General features: G+C 42.7%; 1 protein-coding gene across 2 annotated transcripts in view; it reads left to right on the top strand.

Moving 5' to 3' along the window:
* Nucleotides 1–1636: 1636 nt before the first annotated feature.
* Nucleotides 1637–13303, top strand: part of LOC121277634 (protein downstream neighbor of Son-like) — a 48162-nt gene continuing 36495 nt past the window's right edge. For both annotated transcript variants that reach the window (XM_041187210.1, XM_041187211.1), the window contains exon 1: nucleotides 1637–2028. In XM_041187210.1, coding sequence (XP_041043144.1) covers nucleotides 1641–2028 — 388 coding nt within the window. In that variant the 5' untranslated portion in view covers nucleotides 1637–1640. The remainder of the gene's footprint in view (nucleotides 2029–13303) is intronic.

Raw genomic sequence — 13303 nt, 5'->3', positions numbered from 1 at the left:
CTTTTTAAAGTGAAACTAAAATTCAATTTGACTTTTCTTAACACAAATACAGAAATACAGATCAAACTGAAACTTTAAAGGTAAAACTCATTTCTAACACCCACAAATACCAATATATCTTCCTTAAACTATCTTTATTTCCTAACACTCTGTATTTGCCTAAACCCTGTTACATCTCTAACTTTTCTCAGTTCTGATGAAACACTACGTTGGTTTATCTCGCCGCAGATGCTACCAAGCCTTTTGTGTATTTCCAGCAATTTCTATTTTTATAACAGAATGGTACTTTTAAGTCTATAATTTGGAAATTAATATAAAAATATAGCTTTGATTAGCCACCATTTTAAAAATTAAAACAGCTTTGCCTTTCTCTGCAATGCCCTGTTTTGGACGTTTGGGCACAATTTTCAACAAGTTGCATATTGTTTTCTTCCTGGCTTTTTGACAGTTAGCTCCTTGTGCCTTCTAGCCTTTGTACCTTCACCAAGGCTCCTTAGATGGCACCTTCCAAACCCATGACTGCCACCATCTTGAAGCACAAGGACAGCGGACACACGGGAACAGCACCACCTGGAAGTTCCTCTCCAAGCCACTCACCATCCTGACTTGGAACTACATTGCCCTTCCTTCACTTGCTCGATCAAAATCCTGGAACTTCCCTCTATAACAGGACTGTGGGTGTATCTGCACCATATGGACTGCAGTGGTTCAAGAAGGCAGCTCACCACCACCTTCTCAAGGGCAATTAGGAATGGGTGATAAATGAACTAGCCAGTGACGCCCACAACCCATGAATGAATAAAAAAAAAACTTATAAAATAAATTGATGAAGATTCACAATTGAGACTTATCTATGTGTGTGACAGATTGACAAATAGTTAATGACCTTGTCGAGTGTATGTATCTCTGTTTTCACTTCATTTATGGAGACTTATCCTATTCATATAACCTGCAGTGCTTTTTCAATTTTTTTGAACCAGAAGATGTAAATGAATAGTTTTCTGATGCGATTTTCATCGCTTCACCATTGGTGACTGTGCCTTCAGTATCCTTGGCCCTAAGCTCTGGAATTCCCTGCCTATACTATAACTAGCTTCACTATCTAGCTTTCCTCCATTAAGACACTCCTTAAAACCTAGCTCTTTGGCCAAGCTTTCATCATCTGACCTAATATTTCCCTATGTGGCTTGGTGTCATATTTTGTTTTTTTAATTCCTCTGTGAAGCGCCTTTGGAGTTTCATTACCTTAAAGGTGCTATATAAATATAAGTTGTTATATTCAAGCAACAATAGAGATTAAAAGAAAAAGAGAATAGTGGGAAATTAGATCACTTAGTTAACATCTGAGAGAGAGTTAAATTCTGATGAAGTGTCTCAGCCAAATATTAACCTCCATCCCTCCAAGCTCATTGTCGACATTTCTATTATCTCCATGTAGTTTTACAGAATTCACAATTTTTCTTTTTATCCCTGAATATTAGAGTGAATTTCAGCAAATCACCTAAATTTGTGGTTTGGTTTTATTTTTAGAAAAACAAGATATTGGGACAAATTGAAGATGGATTTCAGGTAGGGACCAGAAACTACAACTCCCACGATGTCTGGGTCACGTGGTGAGGGCGGGGTGCCACCCTTTGCGCATGCTCTGGTTGGTGTTGTCGCGGTGCAGGCTGGGATGTGAGTTCCCCCCTTGCCCAGGCCAGTTCCCGGTGACCATGGTGGGCACGTACTGTTGTGTCCCGGGCTGCTTCAACAACACCCTCAAGAACAAGGAGCTCTCCTTTCACGTCTTCCCGAAAGACGAGACACTGCGAGGCGTTTGGATCAGGAACCTGTCCCGTTTGGACGAGAGAAAATTCAGCGTGTGGCAGCCCAAAACCCATCACAAAGTCTGCGACGCCCACTTCGCGGGAGGCAAGAAGACCTACATGAACAATGTGCCCATCGTCTTCCCCGTGAAGGTCGAGAGATCCCGCAGGAAGGAGCAGGCCAGGCTGCTGCTCCTGGGTGCCAGGGACACACCCCCAGGTACAGTCCTCGACTCCACGCTTGCAGCAAATGGACCCCCCGAGGTCAAGTCAAAAGTTTATAAATCCCCCATGAATTTAGCGACGAAAATTGAAAATGCTGTTTTCTTTTAAGTGGTGCATTTGATCTTGAGGTGCAGCGGTCAGGTTTGTATGTTACATATAATTCGTCCTCTTGTAAATTAATTGCACAGATGTGGAGATTTCCATTTGAACTGTCCGAACTGCAATATGTTGTTTACAGTGTAATCTGAACTCTTCAGCTGTGTAACTGTTATATAATTCACTGATTTTTATTGAGTATTTTGTGATGACGTTGTGTTTTTCAAATGGGCCTGAGATACAGCTGGTTTAATTTTAGCTTCCTCCATCATGCTATTCCCCTACTAAGAAAACAGGAAAGCAATGTGTTCCATTAACACTTGATTATGCAACTGGTCTATATGTGACCATTGTCCTGAGACACGTGCCCTTTTTTGACCCTTTTTGTAGGTCAGGCAAGAAATCTCAGAAATGAGAGGCATTAAGCAAAAAAAAAGAAATAGAAAAAAAATAGAAAAATTCCCTCCTCTCTCTCCCCCCACCCCCCATGGTACATCCTTCATAGAAATTCCCCTAAGGACACTTCAGCTGGGTTGCATATCCTGCCATCAATGGCACAGTGCATTGAAATACAATGCCTTAGTTATTTAATGAAGATTGTGGGGTGGGGTTTAAATCAGACAAAAGCTATTATTCCAGTGACATTATTCTGTGACAGATTTATTAGTGAGCACTTGTTATTTTGTTACACAAAACTTACTATACAGTAGAGTTCAATGCTATTGGCATTTTACATGATCAACAGCCGCAATATTTTATTTACATCCTATTCATTTCTTTTACATAAGTCTGTCTCTTTGATTCTCGTAAGGTCCCAGGTGTTTCTGTCAGATGCTAGCCATAAGTGTTTTCTAGGATTATTTCCTCTGCTTTCATTGCTCTGTATTGTACAAGTTTTATGATATCAGTTCAAAATAATCAGGAAATCTTGTATCATCAAACTTTGATTAATTGTGTCCAATTACGATTGATCGGAAAATTAGGCTGGGTTTTATCGTGACATAGTGGTTATGTTATTAGACCAGCAATCCAGAGGCCTGAATTAATAATCTGTAGACACAGATTTAAATTCCACGACTGTATTTGCAGAATTTAAATTCAGTTGATTAATTAAATAAAAATTTGGAATACAAAGTTAGTACCAGTAATGATGATAATGAAGCTATTGAATTGTTGTAAAATAACACCTAGTTTGTTAACGTGCTTTAGGCAAGGAAATCTGCTGTCCTTATCCAGTCTGTCATATATGATCCCAGACCCAGAGTAATGTGGTTGATTCCTAACTGCCTTCTGAAATGGCCTAGCAAGCCATTCAGCTGTATCAAAACTGCAACAAAAACCAAAAATAAGAATAAAACTGAATGGACCATATGGCATCAACCTGAGTACAGGATTCGGACACAACAAAGATACACCCATCCCAGTTGATGCAAAGTCCTTCTCACTAACATCTGGGTACTTGTACTAAATTTGGGAGAGTTGGTCCACACACTAGTTCAGCAATAGCTTTACAAAATCCTGCTCACAGAATCATACCTTGCAGCCAACGTTCTAGACTGTTGCATCCTGTCCCACAGCAGGACAAACCCACATGAGGTGGTGGCACAGTGGTACACCAGAGGGAAGGAGTGGCCCTGGGAGTCCACAACATTGACTCCGACCCCATGAAGTGTTAAAGCATCAGTTCAAAAATGGACAAGGAAACCTCCTGCTGATTACTACCTACTGTCCTCCCTCAGCTGATGAAGCAGTACTCCTCCATGTTGAACACCATTTGGAAGAAGCAATGAGGGTAGCAAGGGCACAGAAAATACTCTATGTGGGGGACTTCAATGCCCATTGCCAAGAATGGTTCAGTAGCATCACTACGGACCAAGCCCTGAATGTTATGATATGGCAGATGGTAATTGTTAGGCTGACCAAATCCCAAAGTGTAACTTGGTCAAGCTATCACAACGATTTTGCAATTTGTATTTATTCTGAGAAGGTACGTACACTAAAGTCAGAAGTGATGAGTCCACTACCACCTTTGGAGATTTTAAAGATTAAATTGAAACATTTATTAACAAAAGAAAAGAAATAGTTAAGCACACAAGATTACGGTTATATAGTTATACTTAATCTTTTGGGAACTGTTATAAGAATTCTATTTAACTAGACTCCCAACTACATACCCCTTTCAGGCAACAGTCCAAATAGATTCTTAATCTATAAAACATCCAGCAATATTACCACAAGCATCCACTGTTGCAATAAGGGAGGTATTTCACAGCTTCTCTCTCCCTCTCAATCGACAGTGGAACTCCAAGACTTTTCACAAAATCTTGCACTCTGGACCAAACCAACACTTTTCTGTGGTGGTTAGAGGCTTCTTTTTCACAGGTCTATTTCACACAGCCCACCTCTCAAAATCTCACAGGGCCACTCACCATACAGCTGTCCATCTTTCTTTTAATATATTTTCTCCCTTTTGATCTGTAAATCCCATTGTTTCACCCTTGCTTTGGAAATTACTTTTCTCAGAATATAAAAATTGTTCACGTTGTCCTTATGGCCAGCACTTTCGAGAAAAATAAACTTTATAACTTTGCCTTATTTAATTTGCCAGTTGTAAAACATCTTATCATGTCCCTTTGAAAATCAAACAAACTCTCAACTTATCTACAAAATGGTGAGACCTCATCTTAACCTACCCATCTTCATTTCAAATTGCCTGTTTTTTACACTTGACCCCATTGATGATTCAAACCTTGCAGTCTGACCATCTTTAGTTTAATTAAATTAGTCACACACACACACATACACACAGGCCTGCTTCAGTATCCCACAGTAATATTAGGAAAAAAATGATATTTCCTTTACATGAAGGACATGCAGGGCAGGTGCTGAGAGAACCAACAGGAGAGAAAAACTTATTTGACCATATATTTTTTAATTCATTCATGGGATGTGGGTGTCGCTGCCTAGGCCAGCATTTTTTGTCCATTCCTAATTGCTCTTTAGAAGGTGGTGATGAGCTGCCTTCTTGGACCACTGCTGTCCATGTGGTGTAGGTGCACCCACAGTGCTGTTAGGGAGGGAGTTCCAGGATTTTGACCCAGCGACAGCGAAGGAACAGCGATATATTTCAAAGTCAGGGTGGTGAGTGGTTTGGAGGGGAACTTCTAGGTGGTGGTGTTCCCATGTGTTTAGCAATCTTGTTCCTCTAGATGGTAGTGGTCATGTGTTTGGAAGGTCCTGTCTAAGGAGCCTTGGTGAGTTCCTGCAGTGCATCTTGTAGATGGTACACACTGCTGCCAATTTGTGTTGGTGGTGGAGGGAGTGAATGTTTGTGAATGGAGTGCCAATTGATCAGGCTGCTTTGTCCTGGGTGGTGTCCAGCTTCTTGAGTATTGTTGGAACAGTACTCTTCCAGGCAAGTGGGGGATATTCCATCACATTGCTGACTTGTGCCTTGTAGATGGTAGATAGGCTTTGGGGAGTCAGGAGGTGAGTTACTTGCCTCAGGATTCCTAGCCTCTGACCTGCTCTTGTAGTCACAGTATTTATGTGGCTGGTCCAGTTCAGTTTCTGGGCAATGGTAATCCCCAGGATGTTGATAGTGGGGGATTCAGGGTGATGGTAATGCCATTGAACGTCAAGGGGCGATGGTTAGGTTCTCTTTTGTTGGAGATGGTCCTTGTGTGACGCGAATGTTACTTGCCACTTGACAGCCCAAGCCTGGATATTGTCCAGGTCTTGCTGCATTTGGACATGGACTGCTTCAGTATCTGAGGAGTCACAAATGGTGCTGAACATTGTGCAATCATAAGCAAACATCCCCACTTCTGACCTTATGATGGAAGGAAGGTCATTGATGAAGCAGCTAAAGATGGTTGGACCTAGGACACTACCCTGAGGAACTCCTGAAGTAATGTCCTGGGACTGAGATGTTTGACCTTCAACAACCACAACCATCTTCCTTTGTGCTAGGTATGAGTCCAACCTGTGGAGAGTTTTCCCCCTGATTCCCATTGACTCCAGTTTTGCTAGGGCTCCTTGATGCCACACTCAGTCAAATGTGACCTTGATGTCAAAGGCAGTCACCCTCACCTCACCTCTGGAGTTTAGCTCTTTTGTCCATGTTTGAACCAAGGCTGTAATGAGGTCAAGAGCTGAGTGACCCTGGGGGAACCCAAACTGAAACCCAAAGTGAGTAGGTTGTTGCTAGGCGAGTGTCGCTTGACTGTTGCTGACCCTTTTCATCTCTTTACTGATGATCAAGAGTAGACCGATGGGGCGGTAATTGGCCAGAATGGATTTGTCCTGCTTTTTGTGTACAGGACATACCTGGGCAATTTTCCACATTGTCGGATTGATGTCAGTGTTGTAGCTGTACTGGAACAACTTGGCTAGGGGGTGTGGCAAAGTCTTCAGTACTATTGCTGGAATATTGTCAGGGCCTATAGCCTTTGCACTGTCCAATGTCTTTAGTCATTTCTTCATATCTGAATGCACGTAGCATTCGGAATAAAACTAATTAGTTAACAGCGCAAATAGAGATAAATAGGTATGATTTGGAGGCAGTTACTGAGACGTGTTTACAGGGAGAACAGGTTTGGGAGTTCAATGTCCAAGGGTACTCAGTGTTTCAGAAGGATAGGCAGGAAAGAAAAGGAGGTGGTGTAGCTTTGTTAGTAAAGGAAGAGATCAGTGCTATAGTGAGGAATGATATAGGCACTGGAGAGCAAGACGTTGAGTCAGTCTGGGTAGAAATAAGAAATAGCAAGGGAAAGAAGTCCCTGGTTGGAGTAATCTATCGGTCCCCAAACAGTAGTTTAGCAGTAGGGCACAATATAAACCAGGAAATACTGGGAGCATGTAAGAAAGGCACGGCAATAATCATGGGTGATTTTAATATGCATATAGACCGGACTAATCAAATTGGCAAGGGTAGCCTTGAGCGAGAGTTCATAGAGTGTATTAGAGATTGTTTCTTGGAGCAAAAAAGTTGTGGAACCAACCAGGGAGCAGGCAATTCTAGATTTAATTTTGTGTAATGGGATGGGATTAATTAATGATCTCATAGTAAAGGATCCTCTCGGGAAGAGTGATCATAGCATGATAAAATTTCAAGTTCAGTTTGAGAGCGAGGAACTTAGTCCCATATTAGTGTTCTGGAGTTAAACAAAGGTAACTACATAGGTATGAGGGCAGATTTGGCCCTAGTGGACTGGGCAGGAAGACTATGAGATAGGACAGTTGATGAACAGTGGCAAATATTTAATGAGATATTCAATTCCTCCCAAGTAAACTATATCCCAATGAGGAAGAAAGATGGTAAAAGGGGGAAAAAGCATCCATGACTAAGCAAGGAAGTTAAAGATAACTTAAAGGCATAAACTAAGGCATTCCAAATTGCAAAGGTCAGTGGCAGGCTGGAAGATTGGGAAACTTATAAAGATCAACAAAGGGTTATTAAAAAAGTAATAAAAATAACAAAGGTAAATTATGAAAAAACTAGAGCAAAATGTAAAAACTGATAGCAAAAGCATCTACAAGTATATAAAAGGAAAGCGAGTAGCTAAAGTGAATATTAGTCCCTTGGAGGATGAGACTGGAGAGTTAATATTGGGGAAAACAGAAATGACAGTGACCTTAATCAATATTTTGCCTAAGTTTTCACAGTGGAGGACACTAGTACCACCCCATTGGTAACAGGTAATGCAGAGGATATAGAGAAGGAGGAACTTAGAACAATCACCATCACTAGAGAAAAAGTACTGAGCAAACTATTGGGATTAAAGAGTGACAAGTCCCCAGGACCTGATGGCCTATGTCCCAGGGTCTTAAAGGAAGTGGCAATGGAGATAATGGATGCACTGGCTATAATAGTCCAAAATTCCCTGGATTCTGGAAAGGTTCCAGTGGATTAGAAAAATGCTAATTCAAAGCCCTTATTCAAAAAGGGGGGGTGAGGCAGAAAGTAGGAAACTATAGACCAGTTAGTTTAACATCTGTCGTTGGGAAATTTTTGGAATCCATTATTAAGGAAGTAGTAATGGGGCATTTGGAAAGTCCAAATGCAATCCATCAGAGTCAGCCTGGTTTTATGAGGAGTAAATCATGTTTGACTAATTTGCTAGAGTTCTTTGAAGATGTGACAAGCAAAGTGGATAATGGGGATCCTGTTGATGTAGTATATCTGGACTTCCAGAAGGCCTTTGATAAGGTGCCACACAAAAGATTAATACACAAGATTAGATCACATGGAGGTGGGGATAATATATTAGCTTGAATAGAGGATTGGCTAACCTACAGAAAGCAGAGAGTCGGGATAAATGGGTCTTTTTCTGGATGGCAAGCTGTAACTAGTGAGGTGCCACAGGGTTCAGTCCTTGGGCCCCAACTACTTACAATCTATATTAATGACTTGGATTCAGGGATAGAAGGTACTATAGCTAAATTTGCAGATAACACCAAAATAGGTGGGAAAGTAAGTTGCAATAAAGAAATAAGAAATGTACAAATGGATGTGGACAGGTTAGGTGAATGGGCCAAAATTTGGCAGATGGAGTTTAACGTAGATAAGTGTGAGGTTATCCATTTTGGTTGGAAGAATAAAAAGGTGACTTATTATTTAAATGGAGAGAAACTTCAGAATGCTTCAGTGCAGAGGGATCTGGGTGTCCTCATGCATGAATCGCTGAAAGCTAGTATGCAGCTACAGCAGGTAATAAGGAAGCCAAATGGAATTTTGGCATTTATTACTAAAGGAATAGAGTATAAAAATAGGGAAGGGTTGTTGCAACTGGACAAGGCATTGGTGAGACCGCACCTGGAGTACTGTGCACAGTTTTGGTTCCCTTACTTGAGGAAGGATGTAATTGCACTGGAGGCGGTTCAGAGGAGGTTCACTAGATGCAGGGCTTGTCTTATGAGGAGAGATTGTGCAGTTTAGGCCTGTACTCGCTAGAGTTTAGAAGGATGAGAGGAGATCTAATTGAGGTATTTAAGATGCTAAAGGGAATAGACAAAGTAGACGTGGAGTGGATGCGTCCCCTTCTGGGGCATTCTAGAATGAGAGGCCATAGTTTTAAGCTAAGGAGTGGTGGATTTAAATCAGAGATGGGGAGGAATTACTTTTCTCAAAGGGTCGTGAATCTGTGGAATTCACTACCTCAGAGTGCAGTGGATGCCAGGACGCTGAATAAATTTAAGGAGGAGATAGCAGAACTTTAATTAGTAATGGGTTGAAAGGTTATGGGGAGAGGGCGGGAAATTGGAGTTGAGGCCGAAATGAGATCAGCCATAATCGTAATGAATGACGGGGCAGGCTCGAGGGGCTGAATTGCCTACTCCTGCTCCTAGTTTTTATGTTCTTATATCATGTGGAGTGAATCAAATTGGCTGAAGATTAGCATCTGTGATGTTGGGGTTTCCGGAGGAGGCCGAGATAGATCATCCACTTGGCACTTCTGGCTGAAGATGACAGCAAGTGCTTCAGCCCTATCTTTTGCACTTGTGTACTGGGTTTCCCCTTCATTGAGGATGGGGATATTTATGGAGCCTCCTCCTTCAGTGAGTTGTTTACTTGTCCACCACTAATCATGACCGGATGTGGCAGGACTGCAGAGCTTAGATCTGATCCGTTGGTTGTGGAATTGCTTAGTTCTGTCTATCACTTGCTGGTTATGTTGTTTGGCACACAAGTAGTCCTGTGTTATAGCTCCGCCAGGTTGACACCTTATTTTTAGGTATGCCTGATGCTAATCCTGGCATGCCCACCTGCACTCTTCATTAAACCAGAGTTGATCCCCTGGCTTGATGGTAATGGTAGAGTGGGGGATATGCCGGACCTTGAGATTACAGATTATGGTTGAGTAAAATTCTGCTGCTGTTGATGGCCCACAGCGTCTCATAGTTGCCCAGTCTTGAGTTGCTAGATTTGTTCGAAATCTATCCCATTTAGCAAGGTGGTAGTGGTACACAACGCGATGGAGGGTATCCTCGACATGAAGATGGGACTTGGTCTCCACAAGGACTGTGAAGTCTTCACTCCTACTGATACTGTCATGGACAGATGCATCTGCGGCAAGCAGGTTTCTGAGGATGAAGTCAAAGATGTTTTTTGCCTCTTGTCGGTTCCCTCACCATTTACCACAGACCCAGTCTAGCAGCTATGTCCTTTAGGACTCAGCCAGCTTGATCCGTGGCGGTGCTCCTGAGCCATTCTTGGTGATGGACATTGAAGTCATCTTCCCAGGATACATATTGCACCCTTACCACCCTCAGTGTATCTTCCAAATGGTGTTCAACATGGAGGAGCACTGATACAGCTGAGGGGTAACAGTAGATGGTAATCAGCAGGAGGTCTCCTTGCCCATGTCTGACCTGATGCCATGAGACTGAGTCGATGTTGAGGACTCACAGGGCAACTCCCTCCTGACTGTATACCACTGTGTCACCGCCTCTGCGGGGATGGTATTGGTGGTGCCTGGGACATTATCTGTAAGGTATGATTCCATGAGGATGGCTGTGTGAGGCTGTTGCTTAACTAATCTATGAGACAGCTCTCCCAATTCTGGCACAGACCCCCAGAAAGTAGTAAGGAGGACTTTGCAGGGCTGAGTTTGCCGTTGTCGTTTCTGGGTTGATGCCGGGTGTTTCGTCCAGTTTCATTCCTTATTGCCTTTTTTTTTGCTGTTTTGTACAACTGAGTCAGCCACATTACTATGGACCTGGAGTCACAGATCCAGACTACGTGAGGTGGGTTTTTAACAACAATGGACTTTTAATTCCAGATTTTTATTGAATTCAAATTCTACCATCTGCCGAGATGGGATTTGAACCCGGGTCCCCAGAGCATTAATAGCCCATTGACAATACCACTATGACACCACCTCCCCATATCCTCAGCAATATATCAGTTGCTGATGCATCTGCCTGTGACAGTATTGTTAGGAGTGATCACCACACAGTCCTCATGAAGACAAAGCTCTGTAGGCCTATCACATCAGGTCATGGATGGTGATACAAAACAAAAACAGAATTACCTGGAAAAACTCAGCAGGTCTGGCAGCATCGGCGGAGAAGAAAAGAGTTGACGTTTCGAGTTCTCATGACCCTTCGACAGAACTAGGTGAATCCCAGGGAGGGTTGAAAAATATAAGCTGGTTTAAGGTGGTTTGGCCGGGGGGGGGTGGTGTGGTTGGGTGGGGGGAGAGAAGTGGGGGGGGGGTGTGGCTGTAGGCAAAAGCAGTGATAGAAGCAGATCATCAAAAGATGTCACAGACGGCAGAACAAAAGAACACATAGGTGTCGAAGTTGGTGACATTATTTAAACAAATGTGCTAATTAAGAATGGATGGTAGGGCACTCAAGGTATAGCTTTAGTGGGGGTGGGGGGAGCATAAAAGATTTAAAAATATTTTTAAATCTTTTATTCTCCCCCCACCCCCACTAGAGCTATACCTTGAGTGCCCTACCATCCATTCTTAATTAGCACATTCGTTTAGATAATGTCACCAACTTCGACACCTATGTGTTCTTTTGTTCTGCCGTCTGTGACATCTTTTGATGATCTGCTTCTATCACTGCTTTTGCCTACAACCACACCACCCCCCTCCACTTCTCTCCCCCCACCCACCCCCCCTCCCCACCACCTTAAACCAGCTTATATTTCAACCCTCCCTGGGATTCACCTAGTTCTGTCAAAGGGTCATGAGGACTCAAAACGTCAACTCTTTTCTTCTCCGCCAGTGCTGCCAGACCTGCTGAGTTTTTCCAGGTAATTCTGTTTTTGTTTTGGATTTCCAGCATCCGCAGTTTTTTGTTTTTGTTTTTGTTTTTATCTCATGGATGGTGATAGGCAATTAAACAGCTAAAGGGAGGAGGAGGGTCTGTTAACATCATCTTTAATGATGGCAGAGCCCACCACGTCAGCGCAAAAGTCAAGCCTGAAGCAATCATCTTCAGCCAGATGTGCCATGTGGATGATCCATCTCGGCCTCCTCCTGAGGTTCCCAATATCACAAATGCCACTCTTCAGACAATTTGCTTCACTCCACATGATATCAAGAAATGGCTGAAGGCATTGGATGGTCAAAGGCTATGGACCCTTACAACATCCTAGCAATAGTACTGAAGACTTGTGATGTAGAACAAGACAGGCCATTAGCCAAACTGTTCCAGTACAGCAACAACACTGGCACACATTTGACGATGTGGTAAATTGCCCAGGTATGTCCTATCCACAGAACAGTCCAATCCAGCCAACTACCACCCCTTCAGTCTACTCGCTATCACAGAACTTTAACTGAACGTAAGGAGGCCATTTGGCCCATTGCACCTGCACCGGCTCTCCAAATGAGCAGTATGCCCTAGTGCCATTGCCCTGCCTTTTCTCCATTCCCCTGCACATTTTCTATTCAAATAATCATCTAATGCCCTCTCGAATGCCTTGATTGAACCTGCCTCCAGCACACTTCCAGGCAGTGCATTCCAGACCCAAAGTACTTGTGTGAAAACGTTTTTTCTCATATCACATTTGCTTCTTTTGCAAATCACTTAAAATCTGTGCCCTCTCATTCTTCATTCATTTACAAGCGGGAACAGTTTCACCCTATCTACTCTGTCCAGCACCCCCATGATTTTGAACATCTCTATTAAATCTGCTCTTGACTACCTTCACTCCAAGGAGAACTGTCCCAACCTCTCCAATCTATCTTCATAACTGAGTTTCTCATCCCTGGAACCATTCTTGTAAACTTCTTCTGCAATCTTTCCAATGTGTTCGCACCCTTCCTGTAATGTGGCGCGCAGAACTGTATACAATACTCCAGCTGAGGTCTAACACGTGTCTTATATAAATTCAGCATAACCTCCTTGCTCTTGCACTCTATGCCCCTATTAATAACGCCCAGGATACTATATGCTTTATTAACTGCTCTCTCCATCTGTCCTGCCACCTTCAATGATCTATGCACATATACGCCAAGTCTCTCTGCTTCTGCACCCCTTTCAAAATCTCACCCCTTATTCTCTATTGTCTGTCCATATTCTTCCTACCAAAATGTATCACCTCACACTTCTCCTCATCGAACTTCATCTCCCACCTATATGCCCACTCCACCAACTTGTCTATGTCCCTTTGAAGTTCTACACTGCCCTCCTCGCAGTTTACAACAAGTTTC

Source organism: Carcharodon carcharias, chromosome 5 (assembly GCF_017639515.1).
Source record: "Carcharodon carcharias isolate sCarCar2 chromosome 5, sCarCar2.pri, whole genome shotgun sequence".
In the NCBI taxonomy this organism is placed as follows: Eukaryota; Metazoa; Chordata; class Chondrichthyes; order Lamniformes; family Lamnidae; genus Carcharodon; species Carcharodon carcharias.
Note: the sequence above shows the minus strand (reverse complement) of the source record. Positions and strands in the feature narration are given on the sequence as shown.